Source organism: Aythya marila (assembly GCF_965140915.1).
Source record: "Aythya marila genome assembly, contig: HAP1_HAP1_SCAFFOLD_158, whole genome shotgun sequence".
Taxonomy (NCBI): domain Eukaryota; kingdom Metazoa; phylum Chordata; class Aves; order Anseriformes; family Anatidae; genus Aythya; species Aythya marila.
The window spans coordinates 221,322-234,000 of NW_028136675.1; the positions used below are offsets into that span (position 1 = coordinate 221,322).

At 48.4% G+C, this 12,679-nt stretch overlaps 3 protein-coding genes across 3 annotated transcripts; all 3 read left to right on the plus strand.

Moving 5' to 3' along the window:
- Window positions 1-215: 215 nt before the first annotated feature.
- LOC309891550 (olfactory receptor 14A16-like) lies at window positions 216-1,175 on the plus strand (the record flags this gene model as incomplete). The annotated part of the gene is made up of 1 exon (XM_082785910.1): window positions 216-1,175. One exon carries the CDS (start codon window positions 216-218, stop codon window positions 1,173-1,175), a length of 960 nt encoding a protein of 319 aa, XP_082642036.1.
- Window positions 1,176-5,525: 4,350 nt separating this feature from the next.
- Window positions 5,526-6,473, plus strand: LOC309891616 (olfactory receptor 6E1-like; the record flags this gene model as incomplete). The annotated part of the gene is made up of 1 exon (XM_082785963.1): window positions 5,526-6,473. The coding sequence occupies one exon, from the start codon at window positions 5,526-5,528 to the stop codon at window positions 6,471-6,473; it is 948 nt and encodes a 315-aa protein (XP_082642089.1).
- A 4,578-nt stretch (window positions 6,474-11,051) lies between these two features.
- On the plus strand, window positions 11,052-12,017 carry LOC309891551 (olfactory receptor 14A16-like; the record flags this gene model as incomplete). Its single annotated transcript, XM_082785911.1, has 1 exon — window positions 11,052-12,017. The coding sequence occupies one exon, from the start codon at window positions 11,052-11,054 to the stop codon at window positions 12,015-12,017; it is 966 nt and encodes a 321-aa protein (XP_082642037.1).
- Window positions 12,018-12,679: the final 662 nt, after the last annotated feature.

The window sequence follows — 12,679 nt, forward strand, 5'->3', positions numbered from 1 at the left end:
TGCCCTGAGGGTGTCTTCTTGTGAACAAGGTGCCCAAGGTCCATTTGAAACAGTCAGGCACACCGTCATTCAGTTGGAAGGGTTGGAGGATGAGTGGATTCATTCCTCATTCAGCTCAGGGAATGGTGACTTGTGTGAATGAGGCTCAGAGAAATCTCTCTAACTTGTCTCTGTCTCTTCCTCCATCTACAGGTCCACATGGCCAGAGGTAGCAAATGTCCAACAGCAGCTTCCCCACTGAGTTCCTCCTGCTGCCATTCGCAGACACACGCGAGCTGCAGCTCCTGCACTTCGCGCTCTTTCTGGGCATCTACCTGGCTGCCCTCCTGGGCAACGGCCTCATCCTCACAACTGTAGCCTGCGACCACCGCCTCCACACCCCCATGTACTTCTTCCTCCTCAACCTCGCCCTCCTTGACCTGGGCACTATTACCACCACTGTTCCCAAAGCCATGGCCAACTCCCTCTGGGACACCAAGGACGTTTCCTACTTGGGATGTGCTACCCAAGTCTTTATGTTTGTTTTCTTTGTCACAGCAGAGTTTTACCTTCTCACCATCATGGCCTATGACCGCTACGTTGCCATCTGCCAGCCCCTGCACTATATGACCGTAATGGCCAGCAGAACTTGTGTCAACATGGCAGTTGTTGTCTGGGGTGCTGGTGTTCTCAGTGCTTTGGTGCACACTGCCAATACATTTTCCCTTTCATTCTGCCAAGGTAATGCCCTGGACCAGTTCTTCTGTGAACTTCCCCAGATCCTTAAGCTCTCCTGTTCAGATGCCTACCTCAGAGAACTTGGGTTCATAATGTTTTGCTTCTGTTCAGGTATTGGATGTTTTGTTTTCCTTGTGCTGTCCTATGTGCAGATCCTCAGGACTGTTCTGAGGATGCCCTCAGAGCAGGGCCAGCACAAGGCCTTTTCCACATGCCTCCCTCACCTCACTGTGGTCTCCCTGTTCATCAGCACTGTCATGTTTGCCTACCTGAAGCCCCGCTCCATTTCTTCCTCATCCCTGAATCTTTTGCTGGCAGTTCTGTACTCAGTGGTGCCTCCAGCAGTGAACCCCCTCATCTACAGCATGAGGAACAAGGAGCTCAAGGATGCTGTTAGGAAATTGATTTGGGGGATGTTTTTCAATACTCATAAAGATCCCTTCACTCTCCAATCATGAATGCCAGTACATCAACTTCCAGACTTATATTTTGGTTGTCTTTAGCAGGTGGCTATATAGATACTTATTTTTTTTCTCATTGTCAGTTTTGCTACCTGGGTTTCTTGTGTTCCTGCATAAATACCAGGATTCTCATCAGTGCAGTGAATGAATGAACCTGTTCTGTCCCATATGGAGGCTGTATAAATGTGCATCTAACCCTGTGAGTTAAGCAATATTCTCTTCTAGCACCCCTGTAATAAAACGGAATTACCACAATGAAATGCCTGAAGGCTGGGATTTCTTTGCCTAACAAGCGTCAAGAATAGGCCCAAATCATTGCTCCCTACAAAAGTCTGTTCCTGCTTCTGTTCTGGAGGTAATGGCTCATTGTTGCATTGTGACCTGTCAGAGACCAAGGGCTAGGTTTAAGACTCACCCATGGGTGTCTGCTCACAGCAGAGACAGCAAATGGTCACTGCGTTACATAGCCAGGGCCGTTCCCACGTCTGACCTGTAGATGATGTCCTTCAGGAGGGGAATCTGGAGCTGCCTGCAGAGCCCAGGGTACCTCCAGGGTCAGCGGAGCATGGCATGAGCACTGACTGCAGCCCCTCTGAAAGTGAGAGATCTCCCACTGTGGGCTCAGCCACAGTGAAAGAACTAAAGCCAGGTATTCACAAGGAACCTGGAATTCACAGGGTCCAGCTCAGTGATCTGGACCTGGCTGAGTCTGCTTCCCACCTTGACTAGCACAGCCATGCAGATTCACCCCACAGCACCACAGCCTATTTGCTCTGCAAGGCAGCACCAACAGCTTGGGGACAACTTGTGGGGAGCACAGGGACATCCATTCCCCACTGCCCAAGGGGGGCACTGCAGAGAACTGCAGTGAACTGCAGTTCTCTTCCAGGAGCTCTGTTTCTGCTGACTGACTATGCCATGAGGGGCAGGACCTCTGCCCATAGACTCACAAGGAGTATCAACTTTTTGGATGAGGCCATCTAACTAATTCTTTTCTCCATCTAACAGTCAATCCATCAAGCCCATATTCCTCCAGTTCAGTAGCGAAAAAGTTGTGAGAGATCATTTCAAAAGCCTCATAGACATCCAGGTAGATGACACCAGTAGCCCTTCCCTTTTCTGGTAAGGAACATTAAAGAATGGAATAAAACTAAGGAAAACCTTTAGGTATATAAACATATCTATGCTTTTAATTATATATCCAGTCCTTATTCTAACATCAAGGAGTATACATAATGTATATATTACCATGTTTTTCTTGTATATTGAAAAACATCATACATCTTTGTTGGAACATATCAAACAATATCCTCACACAAAAATATATATATATATAAACAGCACTTTTAATGAGAACCTTAATCAAATCAAGTGCCTTCAAAACTCAGGGATGATTAAATAAAACTTTTACTCCTTTCTCTGCCCCATGTCTCAGAAACTTCCTTACCAAGGTTCTGGTTTGCTCAGTTCCAGCTGGCAGCATCCTTCCTCAGCACAGAGGAAAACTGGAACACAGGACTGCTTTAGCCCACCAGAGATCACAATTCCAGGACTCTCTGCTTCTCAACTTCCAGCAAACACAACCCACACTGATCCTTGCTTGATGAATACTTTGATTGATGAGGATATTTCTCTGGAGTTTCACAGAGAGACAAAATTTTTCCTGAGGCCTGTAGCTCATCAGCTGAGATGTCTTCCAGATGAGAAAGACAGGTGTGAGACAAGAAGAGGAAAGGAAATTCTCTTAACCCCCACCATGAGCAATAGCTCAGGTGCAACATGGCCAACCAAGTTGCCGAAGTACTAAGCTGATACAGCCCACTGGGGGCTCCTTGGAAAAGGAATTAGATGTGAAGAGAGGGGTCCAGCTGGAGGAGAGATACCATGCAGATGAGAGTCTGTGAATAAAAACAGGTGGAATAACTTGGACATTGGTATCTGGGGCCATTTCTGATGCCTTTGGGTATCTGAAAATTCTGCATGGATCAGAAAAGCATGACATAGGCCTTTAAGGCAACTGTCCCCCATTTCAGTAGCTGCAGGAGGTAGAAAAGACATGTACTTGGACAGATGATGTGCACTTCTTTCCTGGGTGCTTGCAAAACAGTGTTCCTCTTCCTTGACCATCTCCACCAGAATGAGGAGTTCATGTATCAGGCTTGGATGTGAACCCCATGCACCTACATTTCAATGTGAGGCTCCTGAGACAAGTTGGGGTTTATATCTCTTGTCCTTAGCAGCACCAGCACAAACAACTGTGCCCACTGGCTCTCCCCGTCCTGCATTTCCATTCAGAACAGAGGTAGCTTTTAAACTAAAAGAGGGTAGTTTTAGATTGGATATTCAGAAAAAAATTGATTTTTCAGGGTGATGAGGCACTATAACAGGTTGACCAAAGGAGCTGTGGGTGCCCCATCCCTGGAAGTATTCAAGGCCAGGCTTAATGGGGCTTTGAGCAACCTGGTCTGGTGGAAGGTGCCCCTGCCTATGGCAGGGCAGTTAGAACTGGTTGATCTTTAAAGTGCCTTGGAAACCAAATCTTTCTATGTTTTTGTGATCTTATGATTAACGTGACTGACCAGACTTGTTTCCCGTCACTGCCTCCCATTCTTATTTTTCCTCATTGCATGGGAAAAAGTCTTGGATCAGATCCCCTCAGTGCTTAGCTGATCATCAGGGCTAAACCACAACATATTGCTGTTGGTGACTGGGCTTGAGCTTCTGCTAAAACTATTACAGCTAATGGGTTAATCTCAACAAGTTTTCCAGATGAAGCCAGTGCACAGATTCCTCTTTGCCAGTCTAGAGGCAAAGAGCAAGGCAGGGCACTTGGGGTCTAAGACCAGCCCAAACCCCATGCTTAAAAGTCCTTAAAACTCCCCGCTTCTGAGCTTTCCATTTTCCTGCCTAAGTGCACCCATTCTGCCCTGGGACAGGTCCTGAGGGGACAACACAGCCCATGGAGAAACTACTTCACTGCTTCAAACCCATCATCTCCTCCCCCACCCTTGTGTTTTGAGGTGGTCACTTTTTGCAGTCATCTGCTCTGATCCTTTCTATGTCTAAACACATAGGGAAAGGTGAAGGAGAAAATGTCTGTCTTTGCTGAACAAGTTTCTCTTGTGGTTTTTGTTTTAGTTTTGTTTATTTTCCTGTTTGAGGAGTACTTTGATTTACAGAGGAGAGTAATTTACTACAATCATCAGAGACTTGAGTAATGAGTTTAACCTTCTTCACTCCTGGTGCCTGTGAGAACTTGTTCTCCTGAGGATCCCCCAACAATCAATGAAGGCAAGAAAAAGTGCTCGTGTCTGGGTCATCCCAGCCTAGAACTGCCATGCAAAATAAAGGTGAGGGATCTCTTTCAGATGCTCTTCTCTCTCTCAGCATTGATGGGATGAGAGTAAGTAAAATAGCTCAACCTGAAGGATGTGACTTTTAGTCAAGTGAAATATAAGCCTACACAGTAGTACTTGGCACTTTGCTTTTTTTAGGCACTTCCTCTTTGTACTACAAGGACTATCCTTAAGCTTTTGAAGAGGACAAGATTTTTCCACCTCTCAGAAAAGCAAGGCATTTAGTTGAGAATGTCTGATAGTAAGAACGAAGACCAATTCTGGATATATCTGCTTTTCAGTGCAGAAAGAAGTCAGATGAGATTGTGATAGATGTTTCTACGGACCTGGTGGGACCATAATGAATTTTGGCCTTGATTTACAGTACTAAAAAAGGCAAGCTACACTTGGTCCCCATTTTTCTTCTTTCCTAAAGAAATAAGGGAAGATGACAAAGAAGAAATCACAGCATTACAAAAGAGAGACCTGAAATTTCTTTGTCCTGAAATAAACCAGGGGATCCTCAGCTGCTGGTAGTCCAAAAAGGCAAGTACTGAAGAGGAGAGAGAATAACTTCCAATATACATATTTGAATTCATGGTTTAGAATCTACAAAATAGAAAATATTTGTGCAGAAGATGAGATTTCCTTTCGAAACATTGTTACAATGGGTGTTTGCAATTGTTCTGAGTAAATGAGGACCTTCCCGGGAACAGGGTGCAATCGCTAACAACCCCTTATTGGTCCTGTGCTCTTGAGAAAGAATAATTTGTGGCTGATGGACAAAGTTGGAAAGAAGACAAGAAATTCCTGTAGGACTCTGCATGATATATGAAATGGAAAAGGCAGAGTGTAAGGAAGGTCCAACAGAATCTCCTTCTCTCTCTGTTTTATAGGAAGCCTGCAAGCAAGGAAAGAGAGAAGGAAGGAGATAACCTTCCATCCAGACCATGAAATTATTTTACTTGGTTTTGCCATGTTCTTGCCTCAGCAGGATGAATGGAAATAGGGCATGGGAGTAGGCAATGGAACTGTCATTTCTGAATTCATCCTCACAGGCTTCTCAGGGCTTGATCAAAGGCTACAGCTATTTTTCTGCATGGTCCTTCTACTCATGTACCTGACAACGGTGATGGGGAATGCAGCCATCATTTTCCTGGTGTGTATGGATAGCCGCCTGCAAACCCCCATGTACTATTTCATTGGCAATCTGGCATTCCTGGAAATCTGGTTTACGTCTTCCACAAGCACCAAACTGTTGGTAATTCTGAGCTCTGGCAGGAGAACTATCTCAGTAGGTGGATGCTTTGCCCAGTCCTCCTTCTATTTTGCCCTGGGTGCTGCAGAGTTTGTTCTCCTTGTTGTCATGTCCTTTGACCGTTATGTTGCCATCTGCCAGCCTTTGCGTTATGCTGCCATCATGAAGCATCAGCTCTGCATCCAGCTGGTTGCTGCTGTTTGGGTCATGGGCTTCACATTCTTGAGTTACCACTTGGTGCTGCTCTCCAAGCTCACTTTCTGTGGTTTGAAGAACATCCAGCATTTTTTTTGTGACAACACCCCTTTATTCCAACTGTCTTGCTCTGATGTCACCCTGCTTTGGAAAACAGAATCAGTTTTCATATTGTTTATCATGCTGTCTTCCTTGTGTCTAACTCTGGCATCTTACACAAGCATATTTTTCTGTATTCTACAAATGCCAACAGCCTCTGCGAGGAGAAAAGCTTTTGCTACGTGCTCTTCCCATCTCACCACCTTGGCCATTGCCTATGGAAGCTGCATAGCTCTCTACACACCCACCTCAGATCACGTTTCTTTGGAGACCAACAGCATTGTAGCTTTGCTGAACACTGTCCTGTACCCATTCTTAAACCCATTCATCTACAGTCTTAGAAACAAGGCCGTGATGCTGGCCCTGAAGGAAGCCATGGCCCGTGCAACAGCACAGCTTTTCCCCTAATCATGATGCATTTCTGAAAAGTAATTTGAGTTCTCTGCTGTCATATCTTATGTAATACCACCATCATATACATGTGACCTCCACATGCAGAAGTCTCCAGAGGTTTATGTTCTTGCTGGATTGCGTTAGGCTGTGTGATAAGAAGCACATCTGCACACAAAATGAAGGCCCAAGGAAATGATGTCAGGATGAGTAATTCAGTTCATGCCCTGCCCTGGCTGCTTCCAGGCCCATCACAGGAGAGCCCTCAGCTCAACAAAAGCCCATCTCCATGAGCCCAGGAGAGCACAGAGCACATTGGCAAGTGGGAACCTAAGTCACAGGCTCGTGAAGAAACAAGATCCTGTCCCAGCTCCTTCCAGGGCTACTGTGGAAGGGCTGTCAGCCCAGTGTCCAGGCAGGAAACCCATCCAGATGCATCACTGGCAGCAGCTCTTCACATCACCATTTGGACTAAGGGGATTACTGCCAAGGGCTGTAGGTCACCTGATGGTTATACACAGGGGTAAGTGCAGCAGCTGGACTAGAACCAGGGCATCAGAGTGCCCATGTAGTCAGCAACAGGAGACATGGCAGTGTATGGACTCAGTGGACTTAAATGTGTGTGTGTGTGAGATTGGGATGATGTGTGCCAGCAGCTACAGTGGGGCTGCAGCCATGGGGGCTCATATGTCCCAGTGACTTCAGCTGGGGAGACTGGGAGCCAGGAACTTGTCCTGGGCAGGCTGAGTGTCTGATCCCAGCTGCTGGCATATCTACCTTGGACACACAAACATGCACATGCACACACTACCGCTTTATATTTCCAACTGTCAGGCCTCCTTCCTACTCAGCCAGAGAGGGGATCAGGATAAGACTTCTCCTGCTGTTTGTGGTTGTGTGAATGCTGAGTGTGCCTGCCTGCATTCACCTGTGTCCTGCCATGTATTGATGCCTATGTGTTGTGTATGTGGGCTTGTGTGTGAGCCTCCCGAGAGTGCACACTCTGCCCATCTCAGCTTGGACTGAGGGGCAGAGAGCTGCAGCCACCTCAGCTCCCTCAGGCTGCTGGAGGGGTCTCTCTGTTGAACAGAGCTGTGTGCCTGCTGAGCACAAAACCATCCCTGTATACAACATAGATATGGCAAGGCTGACAGGAATGGAAAGGCATAAGGGGTTGTGGTTGATAGCAAGCAGAATATGAGCCTGCAGTGTGCCCTGACAGCCAGGAGGGCCAACCGTATCCTGGGGTGCATCAAGGATGGCTTTGCTAGTCAGTCGAGGGAAGTGATTGTCCCACTCTGCTCTATGCTGGTGCGACCTCACCTCGAGTACTATGTGCAGTTCTGAGCACCACAGTGCAAAAAGGACATGAAACTGTTGGTGGATGATCTTTGTGTGTCCCTTCCAACTTGGAATATTCTATGATTCTATGATTCCAGGCCATCAAATCCACACAGGCCAATAAATAAGATTGTACCTTCCCTCCACCTGGCTGCAAGCAGGGCCCCTCTAGCCCTATTCTTAGTAGTTGTCAGTGTGTCTCAGGGACTGTCTGATGGAAATAGGAGCAGCAATTTTCTGCTATATGGAAGGCCCCCCCTTTGGCCATTGTTTTTCTTTGCAACTCACATACCCATGCCTCTAAGGTCAAGGCAGATTACCAATCCCATTTTTTCATGTCCTCTCCATGGTCATGCAGGTAAAACCATGGGGTGGCACGTGGTGTGTACCCACCATATCCCCTTCCTTGAGCAGAGCAGAGGCCGATGACAAGCTTGACATGCGCTGACAGTGTGTGCTTGCATGCCAGAAGGCCAGCAGCATCCTGGATTGCATCAAAAGAGGCCTGGCTATCAGGTCGAGGGAGGTGATTGTCCCCCTCTACTCTGTTCTTGTGAGGCCCCTCTTGGAATACTGTGTCCAGGTCTGGGGCCCCCAGCCCAAGAAGGATGTTGAACTGTTAGCGGGTCCAGAGGAGGGCCATGAAGTTGATCAGAGGGCTGCAGCATCTCTTTTATGAAGAAAGGCTGAGAGATCTGGGGCTCTTCTGCCTACAGTTGTGGGGGGACTTCATTGTTGCCTTTTGGTATTTAAGGGGCCTTATAAAAAGGTGGAGAGAGACTCTTTGCTCAATCAGATAATGACAGGATGAAGGGGGAAAGATTTCAAACTAAAAGAGGTGATTTATATTACAGGTTAAGAGGAAATTCTTCACTCAGGGGGTGGTGAGACTATGGAAGAGGTTGCCCAGAAAGGTGTGGATGCCTTGTTCCTGGAGGTGTTCAGGACCAGGCTGGCTCAGGCACTGGGTAACCTTATCTAGTGAGTGACATCCCTGCCCATGGCAGGAGGCTTGGAACTGGATGATCTTTAAGATCTCTTCCTCACCAAGATGTTCTTTGATTCTATGTTTCTATGATCCAAGTGCCTGTTGAACACTGACTGTCATGGGACATCAACCAGGTCTCTAGAAAGCCCGTTCTGGTGTTTGACCACCCTCACAGTACAGAATATTTTCCTAATGCCCAGTCTGAACAGCCCCTGGTGCAGCTTTGTGCCTTTCCCACATGTCCTGCCATTGGTTCCCAGGGAGAAGAGACCGGCACCCCCCTCTCCACTTCCCCTCCTAAGGAAGTTATTGACAGCAATGAGGTCACCCTTCAGCCTTCTTTTCTTCAGACTACCCAACAGTCCACAGGCTGTCTTCACAGGACAGGCCTTTTACCAGCATTCCCCCTTTTCTCTTGGTTCCCCATCTAAAAATGTCCCTAATCAGATAACCTCACTGGAATAAACGTTTTCTCTCTGTCCCATGCTCTCACCATTCATTGTGACTGACCAGGTCTGCTTCCCTTCACTGCCTCCTTTATTCACACAAATGATGGTGAGTCACTGGAACAGGTTGCTGGTCTTGAAGGTCCCTTCATACCCAAAGAGTTCTATGATATGGTGATCCTGCAGCCCAGCAATTGGTTATGTAGGTTATGTAGACAGAGGGATATCTGTGAAAATGTTTCCTCCCTCTGAATATTAATAAGTGCTTAGAAGAGATGGAATGCAGCCTGCCTGTCACCTTGTGGCTCTCCATTCTCATAACAGAACAAGAAAAGATGAATCTCGTGTCAAACATTTATTTTGAAATAGGGGAAAAGACACTGCTGGCAGTAAGTGTCCTGTCTATTCCACTGGAGGCTCAGGGACTTGTCAAGAGTTCCCTGTGCTGATGAGCTGGGCCGGGCTCCTGGGACCAAGGGGAGCTCCTGGCAAGAAGGCAGCGCTGCAGAGAGACAGCTCTGCCCAGGAGCAGCTCCTCTGCACAGCTCAGCAGGGCTGGGGACACTGCCTGCAGGGGACAAGGGTGGCTGAGAGAAGGGAGGGAGATGTTAAAGGCAGTGTGAAGGGGGGAAGCTGAGAGCTCTCTGCAGGAGAAATCTTCACAGCCCTGAACAGGGTAAGTCTCTGGCTTCAGGGCAACACAGCTGTTGTTCCTGATGCCATCTCCAGATTTGCTGGCAAATCCTGCAGCCTATGGGAACTCTCAGGAGGACTCTCAGAGTTTCTTTGGATTAGAGGAGAACGACAAGTTCCAGAGCAGGGATTACTTGTCCATACAGTCAGAGGGACAGGACATGAGTGTTTTTTCTTGTGGGACCAGATGCAGGGGTGCGGGCAGGGGTGTCCAGGGCTGTGGTGCAGAGCAGGGTCCCTGCTGTGCCCCAGGGGCTGTGTGCCGGGGCAGGGCCTCTGCTGCCTGCCAGTCTCAGCATTCAGCCTGTGCAGGTAGCTGCCCAGGACACTGCGGGGAGAAGCTGTGGGTGGAAGGTGCACTCTGCAGCAGGCAGGGTCCTGCTGTTGGCAGGAGGCTTCTGCCTGGGACAGGCTGCTCATATCTCCACAAGAGCAACAGTACATCTCTGGGTTTGATTCTTGAAAGGGAAGACCAAGTCCTGCATTACCTGAAGGGAAGGCACTCTCTAGGGTCTCTTCTTTCACTTTCCAGCACTGCAGGGCTCTCAGGACAGGTCAGAGCTGCTTCTTAGCCACTTAAAATAGGGAGATATCCCTGTAAAGTGCCCTGAGACAGGGGGTGTCTGCAGGGGAGAGTTGAGCATACAGCAGATGTGATAGGGTCTGTGAGCAATGGCAGGGAGGAGATGTGGGGACAGGGAAGGAGCTGCCAGCAGGGACAGCTCCAGGCAGCAGAGACCTGGGCAGGGAGGGAGAAGGAGCTGCTGCCTGAAATGCCAAGGGAAGGGGGATTCAGGTACTCCCTGCCAGGCCTGCAGTGCAGGCACCTTCTCTGCATCAACTCCCTGCTCTTCTCTGCCACCCAGCACAGCATCTGCCCTCAGGGGTTTTAGGGCATGAGCCACCTCTTCCTCATCTGGACCTCCAGAACAGGAGAGAAGCCTGTGTCCTGCACTGTGATACACCATAATGAGGCTAAGAGAGCCTGCCGTGCAGTGTCACTTCCATAGCTGAAATTCAAGCTGAGAGAATGGTGATTTATGTGAGGGAAGGAATGGGTTTTGTTCAGTGACGTCTGACTAACTTGTCATTGTCTTTTCATCCATGCACAGGTCCCAGTGGCGGCATATGTCAAACAGCAGCTTTCCCAAAGAATTCCTCCTCATGGCATTAGGGGGCACATGGGAGCTGCAGCTCCTGCACTTTGGGCTCTTCGTGGGCATCTACCTGGCTGCCCTCCTGGGCAACGGCCTCATCCTCACAGCTGTAGCCTGCAACCACCACCACCACACCCCCATGTACTTCTTCCTTCTCAGCCTCGCCCTCATCGACCTGGGCACTATTACCACCACTGTCCCCAAAGCCATGGCCAACTCCCTGTGGGACACCAGGGCCATTTCCTTCTTTGGTTGTGCTACCCAAGCCTTTCTGTTAGTCTTTTTCATCTCAGCAGAGTTTTCTCTTCTCACCATCATGGCCTATGACCGCTACATTGCTATCTGCATACCCCTGCACTACGGGACAATAATGGCCAGCAGGACTTGTGTCAACATGGCAGCAGCTGCCTGGGGCAGTACTTTTCTCTATGCTGTGCTGCACACTGCCAATACCTTTTCCCTTCCCCTCTGCCAAGGCAATGCCCTGGACCAGTTCTTCTGTGAAATTCCCCAGATCCTCAAGCTCTCCTGCTCAGATGCCTACCTCAGAGAAGTTGGGCTTCTTGTGGTTAGCGCTGTTTTAGCATTTGGATGTTTTGTTTTCCTTGTGCTGTCCTATGTGCAGATCTTCAGGGCTGTGCTGAGGATTCCCTCAAAGCAGGGAAGGCACAAAGCCTTTTCCACGTGCCTCCCTCACCTGGCTGTTGTCTTCCTGTTTATCAGCACTACCTTTTTTGCCTACCTGAAGCCCCCTTTCATGTCCTCCTCATCCCTGAATCTTTTACTAGCAGTTCTGTACTCAGTGGTTCCTCCAGCAGTGAACCCCCTCATCTACAGCATGAGGAATCAGGAGCTGAAGGATTCATTGGGGAAACTGGTGACTGGATGCTTCTCAGAACGAATAAACTGTTTGTTATCGTCTGCATATTACTCATAATTCAACTCATTAGAGGTGCAGGTGCAGTTTATTTATTTATTTATTTATTTATTTATTTATATTTGCTTGTGTGCGTGTATTTCTTCTTTATTTTCTTCAATTCCAATAGCTTTTTCTGCAAAGAATGTTTGTTCTTCTTCCCCTGCTATTTAAACATCTACCTGTCTTTTGTGACTGAAAGGCTTAGTGTAAACAAGGAACCAGGCTCTCTTCATCTTTAAATATAAGAAAGAACTCTGAAGTGACTTGCTTGACTGAGATCCTTCCTTAGAGATCTATGATGGAGCTGCAGGGGCTCTTGGCTCTGTGCAGAGCTGGAGGAGAGAAGAGTCCTGGCACAGCAACACTGCCAGGGAGCCCGAGGGCTTGGTCTGTCCTGAGCTGCTTTCCTTTTCACCTCCCATGTTGTTCTTCAGAGCCCTTGTGTTGCTGTGAGGACTGATTGCTCTTGTTGCTTGCTCACTGTGCTGCTGTGGGGCAAGGCTGTGTGGGACATGGGGTGTCCTGGGAGCAGAGCAGGGTGCTGTGTGTGTGCAGTTGTGTTGCCTGAGGAGCCCCAGGGCCAGCAGTGTGGTGCTGTGCTGTGTCTCGGAGAGGGACTGGCCTGGGGGGCCACAGGCTGCCTGGGGGTGGACAATGTCCTGCAGATTGCAGCAGCAGGG